Source organism: Colias croceus, chromosome 21 (assembly GCF_905220415.1).
Source record: "Colias croceus chromosome 21, ilColCroc2.1".
NCBI classification, from domain to species: domain Eukaryota; kingdom Metazoa; phylum Arthropoda; class Insecta; order Lepidoptera; family Pieridae; genus Colias; species Colias croceus.
Window position 1 is genome coordinate 7,691,496 of NC_059557.1, and position 18,436 is coordinate 7,709,931.

The 18,436-nt window shown below is 33.5% G+C and overlaps 1 protein-coding gene across 1 annotated transcript; it reads right to left on the reverse strand.

Annotated features, from left to right (window-relative positions):
• Window positions 1-1,858: 1,858 nt before the first annotated feature.
• Window positions 1,859-18,420, reverse strand: LOC123701520 (GPI mannosyltransferase 3). The gene is made up of 11 exons (XM_045649025.1): window positions 18,205-18,420; window positions 17,587-17,858; window positions 17,247-17,472; window positions 16,890-17,034; window positions 15,676-15,804; window positions 14,978-15,130; window positions 14,424-14,491; window positions 9,494-9,527; window positions 8,621-8,800; window positions 3,932-4,157; window positions 1,859-3,615 (listed from the first exon to the last, which is right to left on the reverse strand). Exons 2-11 carry the CDS (start codon window positions 17,848-17,850, stop codon window positions 3,535-3,537), a joined length of 1,506 nt encoding a protein of 501 aa, XP_045504981.1. The 5' UTR covers window positions 17,851-17,858; window positions 18,205-18,420; the 3' UTR covers window positions 1,859-3,534.
• Window positions 18,421-18,436: the final 16 nt, after the last annotated feature.

Sequence of the window (18,436 nt, forward strand, 5' to 3'; positions counted from 1 at the left end):
ATTTAATAGTCAAATAGAAATACATACATAAAATACTTAATTAATTTTTATTTTTCTACTATGGATGTAATCATTTTAAAAAATATTTAGATTTTAAGTTGAGTTTGAAGTACATAACATAGTAAAAATATTATGTCAAGTCAATTTTTAATCATAAGCATTAGGAGTTTGAAAATACAGCTATGGCAGATAAACTTAATATAATCTTAGTTCACAACAACATAGTTATTTTGCTAAAAAAATATATAAAGAGCTCATTTATATTATACCATCAAAATCTTTAACTATGTCGACAGAATTGGTACTTAAATCATATTTTTTTATATGATGATATATTGCTATTTTAAATAAATGCTCCATAAAGCGTAAAACGTCGAAAAAATTACACAAAAATTGCCATATATTATATTTCTTCAAAAAGTTTTGTAAAATGTATAAAACAAATGAGCTCTTGCGTATGTTTAAATCTAAAACAACGTCTTTAAACTTTGAGCAAAGAAATTGTTTACCTACACTATGTCTTAAAATATTATATTGCAATGAAAATGCAAAAAATATAAAAAACAGACACTATAGATTGCCAATAAAGTGCCCGTTTAATTAACTTATTTTAGTAGAAGCTTCATTAAAAATACAAATAAATACGAAAAAAAACATGAGAATTTATTTGCAAATTATCGGTGGCATTTATTTGTTACATCAGTTTTAATTTTTAACACAATAATTACAAAAAAAACATATATAGGGGTCATTAATATTTAATAGAAACCAAGTTTCAAAAATTTGCTATTAAAAAAAAAGTTGAATATTTGAAAAAAGAATGTGAAAATTTGAGATTATTAGCAGTTGTAACTGTATTAATACAATTTAGTGATTTTAGTGTATGAAAATACATTTTAACTGTTATACATAGTTTGAACTTTGAACTAAATAACTGCTTAAATGAACAAAGCGTCAATTAAAATATACTACAAATAACCCCATATTTGTTTATCAGTGCTTTGGCAAGTTAACAACGAAGAACCTGTAAGACGTCATGGATTTATATTTGGATATAGACTGTACTTGAAACAAGCCAAATGAACCAAATCGGAAAATATTAAAGGTAATGTATATTTATTTATCTATTAATATGAACATTCAATAACTTTCACAATATTTATAGACATCAAGTACAGACATTCAAATTACTACTTCACTATTATATTGAATTGTAATTATGAATTAAATCTATTATTGTATAGTTAATTATATAATTATAAAAAATAGTAATAAAATAAGAATATTAAATCGAAAAATTTAATACGTTCTAGACATACTTCGAGACATTTATATAAAATAACAATTAATTAATTTATATAGGTGTAGAAATAATTATTACATTAATTTTTATAATTATTTTAGTACCCACCACATACTTAGTTTCATAATAAAAATAGTCAAAATATTCAAGTAAAAATAATATGAATTACCGAATCTATTGTTTACCTATTATTTTAATAGTATGATTGTCAAATAGTTAAAAAGCCAAACATGTAGGAACACAGCATCTATATGAAAATCTACATTAACAGCAAAACTACGACACTTATTGTCCAAGTACATCAACACATGTAAGAAGTTGTGAAATATTATTACTATAAAAAGCAAATTAAGTAGATTCACTCCAATACTAGCGGTAGTGACGCACCATAGGTTTCCTGCCAAATAGTGGCCTAGTCTTACCGCACCAATATACTTTGCCTACCAAGCTCGATACTCGAAATACATGTAACTCATTCAACGCTTTACCTCAAAATCGCATGTTTGGAAAATAATAATTAATCATGTGCTAACTCCTGACTACTATTAAAAATGCAATAGTGCGCTTGTTTATTTGTCTGTCTATCATTTCGCAATGGAGCGATTTTATACCATGAGTGTTGTTACAGTTGAATTAAGAATCTCATTTTTTTTGGTCGGTTAAAAACATGACTTTTTGGAATAGCGTAGTTTGTTACACGTATGATATGATCATTTTTCGAATTTACCCTCATTACCGTTAATCTACTCGTACTTTAATAATTGGCTATATTACGAAATAAAACGATTTGAATAAATATAGCAGTATATATGAAATTGAGAACAACTTATCCAAAGTTTGCGCATGCTTAGTGCATGACGCATCATCTAGAAGTACTATTATATTATGGAGGGTTACAGACACATAGTAAGAACTTTCTACCTTATTATTTAAACCTGCATTCCATAAATGCACATATAGTATTAGAAATGTAATTATTAATTGTTAATTTAAATGTAAATATTAGCATGTTGGCACAATATTTAAATATATATTTTTTTGTCTATAGTTATCATAGACACGTCAAAAGTTATTTTAAACTCTTGGTCATAAATTTTTAATATTTCAGTAGATGTAATAATCATTTTTCTTTCACAAGTCAATTGATTACTTATGTTATTGTAGGAAACAACAATGTCAAATATTTTATGTAATAATTATCCAAAGGTCAAAATCATGTGTATTATACAGTCAATAAGAGGATAGTTATACAAATATTTTCTCTTAGTCTTGGTTTGTTATTTAAAGATGTTAATGCGAAAACTTTAATGCCCTTTGGCTGGTCGTTTGGCACAGTATTAATAATAGTTGCACTTATTATAATATGGTCTATTTTGACAACTTTACTACGAAATTTATAACATCTGTATAACTTTTGTCGAGTCCCTTAGTAGTTTTACTAATGACTTACTACAATAGTTATACTTGTTAACTACACTCTACTACATCCCTACTGCATTAATCCTACTGCAAGAGTCTCATAGCAATAGCCTCACTGCCACACCTTTAACACAAAATTCCCGCTATAAATATGTTAGTTTCACTATATGATCTTCTGTGATAATCCCATCGCTATTATGTACTGCAATAATCCAACTGTGAAATGCCTCCTGTAGACACTGCTACTGCTACAGTTCCACTGCTATGATTTAAAGGTGAAACTCCAATTGCAATATTACCTGAGCATATTGCACTAATCTTCCCAACCCGCCGCATTTTGGTATCAGATCAGACATCACAGTAGTTTCTTCAACATTTACTGTGGCAGTTCTTTCTATCGGACATCACATATATCATCATTTTCTCCAATAATAATTAGTGCGGCGGCGGCAGTATTTATAACGTTTACAGGGTCACTAGTTCACAGTAGCATAATTTCTCCCAACATTTACTGCGATGGCAGGTGTAGATGGTAGGTGAGATGGATTGGTAGGTAGGCATAATTTTTTCTAACATTTAGTGCAGCGGCGGCTATTTTTAAAACTTTTTAAGGGTCACTAGATCACATTGGACACTACACATAGCAAAGTTGACTGTGACGGTAGGTGTGACACACACTAGTGCGGCAGCTGGTTGAAGTGGTTGTAGCGGCGGTAGTGGCGGGGCGGCAGGGGCGGCGGGCGGAACCCCCACACGAAGCTGGTGTAGCAGTACAGCACGACCGCGTCGCAGGCCGCCAGCAGCAGCATCTGTTATACGTCCTGCGCGCCCGCCGCGCGACGCTGCTCGCGTTCCATTATGATTATGTTCTTGCCCACTTCGCCATCGCCAAACTGGGGATTACATATTGGGACATTGAGTTACTAGAATGTAACTCCATACGTTATTATAACATAATATCGAATGGATATTGAAGCGAGCTTATAGTAGAGATAATTTAATGATAACAGAGATTGTTAAAAAGAATCAACAAAATCGCTTCAGCAAGTCGAAAATCATGATTTTATATAATAAACCAAAAAATAGACTCCATCAATTTTTAAATTTGTTGAAAATTAAATCAAATACCCACTAAGTTCACGTAGAATACGACGGATTCGCATTTGCTCTTACAACAACAAACTACCAAAATTAACAAAGCTACTATACCTGCGAGTGCGGCACTTGATACATCAGTTGATATCCCCTCAGCAGCGACTCTACGCGTCCCCTCAACACGTCGAACAGCACAATGAAGTCCGGCAGCTGCTTGTCCGAGTACTCCTGTCTCCACCACTGCGTTGGGTTGATATAGAAAGTGTCAGATTCGCAAGTGAAGCCGGTCGGTGGAGGTGAACAGTCCAGGAAGCGGGCCGTTATGTTCATGTGCAGGTGGCTGTGGAAAGAATAAATAGATTAGAAAATTAAGATTTGAATAAGTTTGTTATGTAAATTATTTGCATTACATTAAAAAAATGAGCAAGTTTTCTTGGGCAAAATGTTCATCAATTAACACCTTGTTCTGTTGCAGTAAGATTCAAAGTTTAGTGTTAATAACTCAGCCCCCGGAATCACAGACACAATAGAAAATCTATTGTGTTGTGGTCAGATCGGGCCGCTCGGGGCTTAATTGGTTAAGGTGATTGCTACGATCTGTTCCCAGCCAATGTCCCGCTAGATGGCGCTGAATTCTACATTTCTAGTTTATTTGAGTTTTTGCGTAATTGGAAAAGATTAAGGTCGTAGGAATAGTCATGGCGATTACTGAATATTATATTTTATTTAAATATGTCATATCATTGCCTTAAAATCCACCCAATTCGGTAAAACCATGCGTTTTAACATCTGTCATTGCATACAGGGTCGTTTACACACACAGACGTATACAAAAATGATAAAGATTGAACTCTAGATGGCGTGAATGTAAAACAAGTTTGGCGTGTATGTATTTGAGTAGTTAGTAGCATATTATATTCTGAATTTCTGATCCATGCCTATTCACTCAAAACTACCTAATAACACTAATGATTTGTAACAGTAAATTATTTCAATAGGTAGGTATTTGAACATTTCCCAACAAGACGTAAGAATAATTATTCGTAGGTATACAAGATACAATAACAAATCTAATACACTATTTATTATTTTATTATTTACTAGCGGTCCGCCCCGGCTTCGCCCGTGGTACATGTTTACGTTTTCTCTCCATAAGAAGTAAGAACCATCCTCGTACTTCAAGGAATATAATAAAAAAAGAATTATCGAAATCGGTTCAGCCGTTCTCGAGTTATGCGCTTACCAACACATTTTGCGATTCATTTTTATATTAGACTAGCGGTCCGCCCCGGCTTCGCCCGTGGTACATGTTTACGTTTTCTCTACATAAGAACCATCCTCGTACTTCAAGGAATATAATAAAAAAAGAATTATCGAAATCGGTTCAGCCGTTCTCGAGTTATGCGCTTACCAACACATTTTGCGATTCATTTATATATATATAAGATTATGTGAAAATAACCAGGAAGGTGAAAAACATATTTACGAAAACATAGTAACATATGGCTGTCGCTACAATAATTATATTTCAATTTTATCTTTTTATACCTAGTAGAACTGGCCGACGAATAAAAAAAATCGTATTAGAATACAATATATTACGGAACAAAAAAAGGATTGTAACTGAATTAGGTAGGTATGTTTGTTTCTGGGCGCACCGTTTTCGACGACGCGACGCGACGCGCGACGTAAGCGTATAGGTATAGGTACCTACTTTGCTAAAACAAACTAATAAAATTGTGTGTCTGTCTGAAAATTCGGAAAAGCATATTTTGCAAGTTTGTGATTACTTTGATAGTTTACCGATTTATAATAATTGTAATTGTAATTGTATAATATATAATTTGCAATGTGGTGAAATTTCATAAAAATCACGGGCCAATTTTTTGTTTTGAATCCCACCGAAAATATAATTGCGTTATTAGAATAATTAATTACTATACCTACCCACGATCAATTATTACAATATAGTCTCAAATGCATACTAGAGAAATATTGCAATTTGATTCAATTAAAATGCATAGCATACAAAAATAAATTCACAACACAAGAAATTCCGCGCGCAAATCATAGCGCGTGTCAATGAAATCAAGAATGTTTTATATCAAGCCGACGCGGACGAGCGACGACGCGACGCCGAACAAAAGTACCTACGACGGACGACCACGCTTCGAGTTGCCAAACACACAGCCAAACAACAATAATGAGTAATAAATTGTTTACAAAAAAAACAAGTTTTCCATTTTTCTGTATGAGTAGACAGAACTTCAAAACGCCACCTGCTACGGTTTATATTATGAACGATGGTTATAAAAATAAAAGTTATATTTGTTGGTGTAAACTATTTTATTGATCAATAATTTTGGAATTTAAAACTGTCAACATTGATTACAATAAAACGCAGTTTTATTTTATTACACTATTGTTTTTTTATCAAAACATGTATTTGAAGTACCATATAATATTATGCTGATCCAAGCATTTTCACTCAAAACTAATATCACTAATGATTTGTAAAAGTAAATTATTTCAATATACATTTCATAACCAACAAGTAAGAATAATTATTATTATTCCTACCTACAACAACAAACCTAAAACACTATTTACTATGGGAAAATAACCAGGAAGGTGAAAAACATTATATTATTATTTACGATTTCGACGCACTCGACTTTTAGTAAAATATAGTAGGTAAACATAATATTATGGTTTTGATTTTTGCTACTAGTATAAGAAAACTGCGTGTTCAAACTACTTGTTTGTCTGTCTGAAAATTCGGAAGTACTTTGGTAGTTTACCGATTTATAATAATATTGTATATATCGTTGTTTAAAAAATATTCAAACACAATAAAATATGATATACTGATTTATCACTGGTTTCAGTGATGAACTGATGAGTCAATGTTAGCCACTATACTTTCGTCATACGTGTGTATGATTGATGTGATTTGCAACGTGGTGATATTTCAGAAAAATCACGGGTCAAATTGTCCCACCGAAAATATAACTGCGTTATAAGAATAACTATACCTACGATAAATTATACATAATACAATATAGTCTCAAATGCATACTAGTGAAATATTTTATTTAAATCAATAAAATAAAAAAAAAAAAAAAAATAATAATAATACAAAAATAAATTCACAACACAAGAAAATCCGCGCGCAAATCATAGCGCGTGACAATGAAATCAAGAACTTTCGAGCCGACGAGACGCGGACGACGAAGGAGCCTAACAAAAGTACCTACAATCATAGGCGGCTCGTGACAAAATTGTATGGCCGTGTTCACTTGAAATAAAACAACGAAAATAGGTACCTACAATAGCGTTAGCAGTACAAAAAAAATGAGCACCACATTATAAATGTCTATTTAATATTTATACACTAAAAATTATAGAGTATTTCAAAACGAATTCAATTATTATTTAGCAATAATTAGAAAATCCCCGAATTTGCATTCGTGATCGTATTCATAGTGTTTGTCTACACTAATATTATAAAGAGGAAAACTTTGTTTGTTTGTTTGATTGTAATGAATAGGCTCATAAACTACTGGACATTTTACCAATGTTTGCAAGTTTGTGATTACTTTGATAGTTTACCGATTTATAATAATTGTATACTTATATCATTGTTTAAAAATATTCAAACACAATATGATATAGGTACTGATTTATCACTGGTTTCAGTGATGAACTGATGAGTCAATGTTAGCCACAATACTAATCACTTTCGTCATACATGTGTATGAACTATGATTGATGTGATTTGCAATGTGGTGAAATTTCATAAAAATCACGGGCCAATTTTTTGTTTTGAATCCCACCGAAAATACATATATTACTAATTGCGTTATTAGAATAATTAATTACTATACCCACGATCAATTATTACAATTTACAATATAGTCTCAAATGCATACTAGAGAAACATTGCAATTTGAATCAATTAAAATGCTTAACATACAAAAATAAATTCACAACACAAGAAATTCCGCGCGCAAATCATAGCGCGTGTCAATGAAATCAAGAATGTAATTTATATCAAGCCGACGACGACGCCGAACTAAAGTACCTACAGTACCATTTACCTTCAGTGTACAATACAGTTTACAGACCTACGACGGACGAACAATAATGAGTAATAAATTGTTTACAAAAAAAAACATAGTTTCTAAGGTCATTAGTTTTATTTTATTTTATTGTTATTTTCTTTGAACGATTGGAAATGAAATTACTCAATTTTTACACAGAACTTTGATTTATTAGAATTATGCTCATTATGTATAAGATAACGAACGCGAATGCACGACATCTAGCGCGTCTTATGTCTAAACATCGCCTTTCGTTTAGACATTGACGCGCTAGATCTGTAATAAGTATATAGTCTATGCGCTAGATGTCGTGTTTCGCTTGGCAAAAGTCACGCACACTACTGTAGAAGTGTCAAATTTTTCCGGTATTTTACTGTTGTTTTTCTAAGTAAATATTGTAAATTATTGATTAAAAAGGTCGAACGCGCACACATTTCATTATAGAGAAGTGATAAAATGATTAGTTTTAAAGAAATAGTGTCTGTGTTAAGTGTTTAGAGGTAATCAAAAATGTATGGAGGGACGGTCGGAACATCCACCTTAATACTCATTTTAAGTCTCTAGTTGTTTATTACGTCGATGTTTTGTAGATATGTTATATACGTATATACACGCTTCAAAATGGCAATACGAAGTCAGGCAATTGCCTGACTCGTGTTACCGACTACGAGGGTGTCCAGGCAGTTACACAACACGTCACCTGTATAGCGGCATGGAGTGGCACGGCATCATGAACAGCACGGTGGTGCGGTTGTGCGGGATGACGTCACGCAGCAGCGTCATCGCCGGCAGCGGCCCGCGCTGGTGCACCAGCCCGAAGTAGCCGGCGGGGAACGCGTTGCCCACCACCAGTAGCGTCGCGAGACTGTACAGTTGCCAGCTAAAATAACAAAACATATGAGTTACGATACTAATATTACATTATAATCCATACTAACATTATAAATGCGAAAGTAACTCTGTCTGTCTGTTACTCAATCACGCGTTAACTACTGAACCAATTTGCATGAAATTTGGTAAAGAGATATTTTGATACCCGAGAAAGGACATGGGCTACTTTTTACCCCAGGACATAGGTTATCTTTTATTCCGGAAATCCCACGGGAACGGGAACTTTGCGGGTTTTTCTTTGAATGCGCGGGCGATGCCGCGGGTGGAAAGCTAGTATTATATAGCTGAAGAGTTTGTTTGTTTGAACGAGCTAATCTCAAAAACTACTGGTCCGATTTGAAAAAATTTTTCGGTGTTAGATAACCTATGCTTGGAATACATAGAGGAAGGCTATAGGCTATAATATATCATCACGCTAAGCTAACAGGAGCTAGTGATTAATATTAATCGCAAATAGCTCCAATTACATTCTGGATATATTATTTCGATTGACTGTTAAATAGGCTATCTGGGACAATATCGTCAAGTGGTAACACACATCCTAAATTTTTATTTATTTATCTCTTCCATTTTCACTATATGCGTATTTATAGATTGCTGGGAAGTAAATATAATTGTTACCCAATTTTTAAACAAACATAATATAATAAACTCTGTAATAATAAAAGAAAAGAGTACATACTTCTTGGCCTTCCGACTCCAAGGCACCACGACATCTTTATTTTATTTTATTTTATTTTTATTAGGAATTTCCAACAAAGAAAACATAATTTACAGACTCTTAATACTAAAATTGCTAATCGTACTATAACAATATGTTTCTTTACTTATAGGAAATTACAACAATCGTATATTTAAACGGATAACAATAATATCATGTTAGTTTAATGAAAAAATGAAAAAAGAAAGATGAATTACAATTTCTGATGCAGGAATGTTTGCAATTATACACCAAAAAGCTAAACAATAATTGAAATACTACATCCAAAGTGGATCCAAATTAAAATTTGCAATAATATCGTTTTTAATAATATTAGTAATTAAAGGACTAACGCTGACTACTATTATTATTATTACATAGGTATTTATACTTTATTTATTGTGTTGACATGTTTCATTGAAATGATTATAAAGAATACGCTTGAATACCGCAAGTGAATTGTGAAAAATATCAATTTCACGCGACTTTGCTGCAACAACGTTGTACTCATGGGTAAGTCTAACTATTGGGGAATGCTTCCCTAAGTTTGTTCGAAATGGAGGAGTTCTGAGAATAGCGCAGGGATATCGAGGGATCCTGGCGGGGACATTAATACATATTCTGCCCAATAATTCAGGAGAATCAATATTGTTATTGATTATTTTATATAAGAAAACTATATCTAACATTGTCCGTCGAGTTTTTAAGCTCAACATCTTGAAGTTATTGAGTCTGTCCAGATAACTTGTGCAAGTTTTACCAATTCCAGTTCTGAATGCTAGACAACGGACCAGTAATTTTTGTAAACGCTCGATCCGATTTATATGCGTTTGATAAGTTGGGTTCCAGACTGTACAACAATACTCCAGACGACTACGAACGAAGCTGTTGTAAAGTACAAGCGCTGTTTTAGGATCCTTGAATTCTTTGGAGCACCGTAAGATGAAGCCAAGCGAGCGATATGCTGCAGCCAATATGTTGTCATAGTGAGATGTAAAACGCAATTGTGCATCAAGGTAAACTCCCAGATCGCGGACTACCTTAACCTCTTGCAACGATGAACCGTGAATATTGTATGAAGACTTTATGATCTTGCGGTTGCGCGTGAATTTTATGTGGTAGCATTTATCACAATTTAGGAGCATCATATTACAAACACACCACTCATTTAATTTTTCCAGATCTAATTGAAGTAAATTTGGATCTGTTTCTGAATGAATTACACGAATTAATTTGAGATCATCTGCAAAAAGGTATGGAATAGAGTGTTTGAATACATCTGGCATGTCATTAATGAAAACATTGAAAAATAAGGGCCCTAAATTCGAGCCCTGAGGAATACCTGAAGTTGCAATATAACTTTCTGATTGACAACCATTGAGAACAACAGATGATGGCCTGGTATCTATGTATGATTTGCACCAATTCAAGACGGTGGAAGACACTCCAAGCAGTTCCAATTTCTGTGCTAAAATTGAATGGTTTACCTTGTCAAAAGCCTTTGAGAAATCAGTATAAATTGCGTCGACTTGGTAACCCTGATCAACTGCCGCAATAAGGCAAGTTACATATGAGACAAGATTTGTATTTGTAGACTTTTTAGCCATGAAACCATGTTGGGAATCAGAGAGAAGACTATGAAGATGCTTGTAGAGTACATTATAAACCATTGACTCAAAAACCTTTGACAAGGTAGAAAGAATGGAGATTGGGCGATAATTTGAAATGAGGTCACGATTGCCACTCTTAAAAATGGGAACAATTCGAGCTTGTTTCCAAACTGATGGAAACAAACCATTGTTTAGCGAGGTATTAAAGATCAGTGACAGTGGAACGGACAGCCCGTCTGCACAACGCGAAAGAAATATAGGTGGGATATTGTCTGGACCTGGGCCTTTGCTCGAGTCCAGGGCCAGTAGTGCTTTTTTAATTGTATGGCCTGGTATTGAAAATGTACTGAGCCCAGAAGCTACGATGGATGCATTGGGTGAAGATATAGATTTGTAGTCCATGTGTTGTGTAGGATTGAAGACAGAGGAGAAATACTTAGCAAATAGATCACATATATCTTTTGGGTTACTACTAGACTCATTACCAAGTGACATGGTGGAAGGATAAGAAAGACTTCCCTTCCTCAAGTTTTTGACATGTGTCCAGAAATATTTGGGATGGTTCTTTATAGAGTTTTCAATATTTTTTAAGTAATTAGTGTAGCATTCTTTTGTTAATAACATTGATTCTTTACGCAAATATTTAAATTCAATTATATCTAAAGGGTTATTGTATTTTTTTATTCTTTTATGTAAGTTATGCTTTTTATTCAGTAATTTTATAAGTCTAAATGAATACCAAGGGGGATATTTACTTCCACAACTCTTAACTTCAGGGACACATTTTTGAATTATGCTTTGAATTATACCATAAAATTTATCCACCATGACATCTACGTCTTCCGTAGGACAAAGCTCCATATTCCAGTTTATATTCTTAAGCATTTTATTAATTTCGTCGTAATTTGCCTTATGGAATTGGAACTTTTTCCTCGGCATGGTCTTATTAATTTTTGGTCTTATAATTGGTATTATATCCAACGGCGGATGAAACTTATCTACTTCACGAACAGGGTTAGAACTATTAGTAACGCGTATTTCAGCAATATTAGAAAGTATAAGATCAAGAATTTTGTTTTGAGAATTTCGTATATTGTTGTATTGTTGAAGATTATGCAATGCACTAAAATCGGCCAAGCGGTCTTTGAGATAGCCCGTACTTGTGTCCGAGGTAATTAAGTATGGAACCCTATCTTCCGCTACCCAGTCAATACCGGACAAGTTGAAGTCGCCCACTATCAATGTGGGATTATCACAAGATCTCTCCAACACAGCATGGCAATTATCAATGAAATGATCAAACATATCACTCCGAATTGGAGGGGCTAAGTAGACAGCGCAAAGCCTGAGCAAACTGTGCCCATTTGATTTTGTCGAATGCAACTCAATTGTGACCCACAAATCTTCACAGTTGCTCTCCCAGGTATGCATACGCGATGAAACGAGTTTACTAGATACCGCTACCAGAACTCCTCCACCTATACTTTTATGTCGAAAGAGAGGAGATGTTTCCCTATCTCTACGATAAACCGTGAACTTACCATCAAATATTTCAGAGTCAAAGATGCCGCTACAAAGCCACGTTTCCGTAAATATGTATACATCGTAATCCTCAGACTGTACATGTTGACGCACCTTAGCAAGACTTCCACGAAGGCCTCTAGTATTTTGGTAGTAAAGCTTAATCGAGTTGAATGTTATACAATTTAAAGCACAAGAATATGTCCAGATTGTAACAATTTTACAAAAAAAAAAAAAAAAACTATACTACGACGACAATGAGGAAAGTTTTTCTAAGCTATCTATAAAAATGGTGTTTGACGTTTCGTCCTTCTTCATGAAAACTTTTCCATTACGCACCCAAACAAATTTATAATGCTGTTCCTTAGACTTAAGTCTGGCAGCCGCGTAAATGGTTTTGTTGGTCGGTGAAAGATGCTCAGTGACATATACAGGTGATGGGGGATTAGCTGCAATTCCTAAATGGCTGGTATTTAACTTCTCTGTGATATCCTTTTTCTTATTAAATATGGATGACGCAGCTAAAAATGTGTCGCGTAATCTTGGGCTACTGAATTTCGCAATGATAGAACGTGGCCTAGAACTCTGTGTATTCAGTTTAGCAACCCTTGTACATAAAAGAATATCTGTATCCTTAATTTCACATTTAATAACTTTACTAAGTTGAAGGACTGTGTTTATTAGATTTTCGTTACGGTGTTCCGGTACGCATTGCAATTCAATGTTACTCGATCGGGCGTGTTGTTCGATAGTGTTAAGACTTTTCTTCATATCATTTACTGACTGAACTAATTTAATATTGTCCATTTCAAGCTTATTTATCGTGCGACATTTTTCTTCCAAAGTTGATTTCATTTGCTCATAACGCTCGTTGAAGAATGATAAAGAATCTTGAAAAGTAGATATTAATTCGTTTATTTTGCCAAAGTGTTCGTTAATAATATTTTTTATTGAATCCCGAAATGCTTGATCAATTTCTTGTCTAATGATGTCCCTCAGCTTACCTCCCGTGATATCTTTTAGTAATGTATTATGTTCTACTTGTGTTTCGGAGCGCTGTGCTTCGCTTGGTACAGTGGGCGAATTAATTAAATTTGTTTGAGCTGTAGTTGTTGGGCTCAAGTCCCGAGTCGATCTGGCAGGGGTGTTCGTATTATCTTTTCTAGGTAGTCTGTTAATACATACTGGACATTTCCACAAATTCCTATTTTCAATAGACATTAATTTATATCGTTTATCAGATATATTCGCGCATAATAAATCATACCATTCGTTACAAGCAAAGCACTGCAAGCCCTCTCTGCTTTTTATAACTTTCATGCAACCAGAACAATTTTTTGAAGGCATTTTAATTCGGTTACTATTCCTTTTATAATATTATAATAGATGTTTGAATCCAGCGTTTGATAGTATTTTGCCAATACAAAACAGGGTAAAATGTAAAATGGTATTGCGAACGTTAATACGAAACAGTGGTCGGTGGCGAGAAAAAGGTCTTAAGCGCCGTGCAAAACGCGTCGCTTACGCGTTTTAATGATTAACACTTCAACTGTTCGAATGTTGTTAATTCCTTCATGTAAATTTTATTTTAACAATCTAAAACTGCATAAAACATGTGATATTATTGCACAAAAGCTGTTCACTGATGCCGCACTGAGTCTATATTATAATATTAAACTAATTATATACTTTATAATTCCACTTTAACACCGTAAATGATTTATAATTCGCACAGCGATTTATCCGTGCGCTCGCGATATTACGCGATATTACGTGTGAATCTTGCGCGATGTACAGCAGTATCGGTATTAGCGGCAGCACGAAACGCACTTCCTTGTGCGGGATACAGCTGAAAGTTTAATTTGTATTAGAATTTTATAATTTCCACTTGACAGGACATTATTTAGAAAAGTTATATTTTCTATTTCCTTAATACTTGACCAATATGATTATTCAGAAAACAGATCATGTAAAGGAAGTTCCAAAAATTGTTGTAATTGCTTACTAATTTTTTGTTGCTCATTCAGCAAGATGAATTATAATTATTAACAGAGTATTAGCAATCTACCTTTTATTTGATAGGACCTGCAATTTTGCACATATTGCCATATAATAATGTTAGCGCCAAATTACTTATAAATATTGAGTATCCCTACCAGATCAATGAGTTAATTACCAAAGTAGTTGGTCAAGTTATCAATTAGGTTTTAAGCATATTTTGCATTTGTTGAGTATTTTAAGAATTGTAAAGTTATGTTTTTTCTGAATCAATCAATCAATCAAAAAATATCCTCTATTCTTAATTGCCATACAGTTATCCAAAAACCGGCCATACCTATGTACTGCCAGATGCAGAGCCACGGCAGCCAACAGCACAACTCCGATGGTATTCTGCTTGGGTCTGCGGAGCACTGTGTAGATACCCCACAGCACGAGTGGCAGGCTCACTCCGAGAATTGCCGGCATACCCTCCGTTACATACCAGTACCTGTGGAATGTTTATGTTAGGGGTTAATTATATCCATACTTAATATTATAAATGCGAAAGTAACTCTGTCTGTCTGTTACTCAATCATGCCTAAACTACTGAACCAATTTTCATGAAATTTGGTATGGAGATATTTTGATACCCGAGAAAGGACATAGGCTACTTTTTATACTGGGAAAATGACGCAATCCCGGAAATCCCACGGGAACGGGAACTATGCGGGTTTTTCTTTGACTGCGCGGGCGAAGCCGCGGGCGGAAACCTAGTTATTTTATACAAATGAGTCATGAAAAACTAACAAAGCTACTTTTACTGGTCAATTATATAATTATTAATGACTTGAATTTCAAAGAAAAAATTTCTTTTAAGGCTTTGTTCTGAATTTTCTTATAAGAACAATTTTTTTAAACACTCAGTCTATTGAATAACTAAAAATATTTTGCATTTTCAATGACAAATGTTAATCTATCAAGAAAATAATATGCTAAATTAATTATAAATATTTGTTCAACACAAAATTTAAGTGTTTTAATTTGGATACAAACCATGGATGGGTTCCATAATAAGACGAAACATCATGTAGTATATTGTATTTAAAGAATTCCCAAGGAGTGATGATCAGCTCTCCATAGTAGTAAGAGTCCAAAGCTACGAGGCTGCCTCCGCCTATGATGCTGAAATATAAAAATATATGTTAACAAAAATTTCTTGATAATGTATAAAAAAATATTTAATAAAGGGAAAAACAAGACATTTTAAATATTATAAAATGACATTTTAGAGAGCAAAAACATGGTAACTGAAAATAAAATACTCAAATACAGAAAAAGAATTTACAATGCATGAATGCAATGAATTTACTCTGACCACAACAGTAGAATATTACAAAAATCGTGTTATCACTCTTAAGAAAATGCACACTGTGTGCAATGCAGAAATCCATACAAGGTTGTGAACATTAATTGGTTTACAATAACAGATTGGAGAGACTTTTATAGACATTCACATTCGCAAATATTATATAACATTGGCATAAAAAATATCAGTTAAAAAAGTAAATTATGAATGCAGTCCTATAGTCCTTTTCACCTATGATGATTCCTGTGACACTTCATCGTGTTCCGAATTACGTATTTTATATTTAAAACGCCAAAATAATTTTAGTGCATAATATTTTTATTTTATGGCGGTATTATTACCAAAAATATAAAAATGACACATCTTAAGCTTATAAATAAAAAATAGTATTGTTTAGTTTAATATAATGAAAAATAAAATAAAATAACACAAAAATATAATACCTACGCAATTCGTGTACATGAAATGGATCGTTGAAAAATCATAGAGTTGGAAAATCATATAATCGGCTCCCATCTTGTGATCGTTTGTCAATCGAGTCAATCGTCTGTACGACTGCGTCAGCCTTGTATACAAGTTGCATTTTTATAGTGTACTTTACGTGGTATTCTGTTATTATTACTAATTGTTATTGTTGACTTTTTGTTGCTGTTGTTTGCTAAGTTTCCTTAGTTAATTGTTGGCGAAATGCCGAAAAAACTAATTTTGGTACTTTATTCAAATCGATTTCATTTCCATATAAAATATTATCGATTATCGGAAACAATCGATACGATTTCAGTACAGACATCTCTACACGTGTCAAAAATTGATGTGTCACAGAAATCATCTTAGGTGGAAAGGACTATAAAAAAAACTTATACAATTCTTTTGAAAATATGAATAGAAAGTCATATTGTACCTTATTGGCAAATATTTCTGTAGGATCAGCCATTTTCCTTGATTTGTGGTGAAGAGGTTGTATAATCCCAGAACAAGCCAAATTGGAGCAGATGTGGGGCGAATAAACACAGATATTACCGCCAACCACACCCAACTGTTGTTCTCTGAAAATATCATGAAAATAAGGAACTGCCTGAGAAGTGAAGTTAATATTTATTTATGCAGTGATAGGATTGAATCAAGAAATGTAAAGGAAGGATAAAACCATTTTTTTTTTCCTAAAATATCAGGCAAAAATTCAAACACAATGTAAATAAATAATCTTGTTTACATAACAGTTTCTTAAATCCTCATTTTATAGAACAGGATAAATAACCTTTATCGTAATATCCCATTTTTCCTGCTTTGAACGGGAACACAGATAAGCCAATAATTACTAGGACAGTTTCCACTGTCTGTAGCAACGTTCTGTTAGCTGTGTAGAACCAAAACCATGAAGTGAGGATAAGGAAAAGGGCCCATTTCCTGCTTCCTGTCCATTTGTAAAATCTGTAGTCAGCCACCGCACTCAATGAGGCTTGGAAGACCCGTGGAAGTAAAATCTAAAAGGAAAATTTATATATAACTGATATAAAGCAAAAATGCTAACATTAACAAAATGTGTAAAACAGCTTAGATAATAAAATTCACAAATTGTAAAATGCAGAAAATCTTACCACAGCTTCAGGGTAATCGAGGCCAGTGAATTTAAGTATAGCATAGAGCGCAGATACAATGCCCGGGTATAGGAAGCTTCGAATTCCCTTCTTCCATTCCCAAGTCAAGTATCCATAGCCAAAAACATGTTTGTGGGCCACTTCCAAGGTCTGCCAATATTCATCAGGTACAAACCAAGTCTGCACTAGAAATATTGACGCTACCCTCACTATTAATATCATTAAGAAGACCTGGAGCGGCCTCAGGCCCTTTGCCAAAGCCATTCTCCCGCCTAAAACAAGTTACACCCAATCAGCTATAAATAGGAAAATGGTATGTTACTGTGTATTCGAAATATTGGTTTTCTCCTTATTTCATACAAAACGCAAAAAAATGTTAACATAACATTCCTATGGGAATGTTATAAATAGACGCTATCAGACAAAAATAAGCCATCCGAAATGAGTGTCAACTGCCGCGTCCCTTTTTCTAGGCAGGAAAGTTGAATGAATGATGAATTTCTCTAAACTATCGATGTTGTATTACAAGAACTAATATTGTTATATCGTATTATTTTTCAACATTTATTCATATTTTAATTCCAATTCATTAATTTCACATTAATTTGATGTACTAACCTCACCACAAATAACACCGCCGCCGCAAAGTACTCCTTACTAGTGATGTTTTGACTTTTGAGTTTTGTAATGGACTTGTTGTGCGATCAATATTTAAGTTCAATGTTACATGCTTTAAGATCAGTTTTCAATTTTGATAGTTCTACTTTATATTTTCCTCTCATCTATCTACATTTAAGATATAAATCCAAAATTGGCAGAATCCTATTATTCTGGTTTAAAACGTACTCAA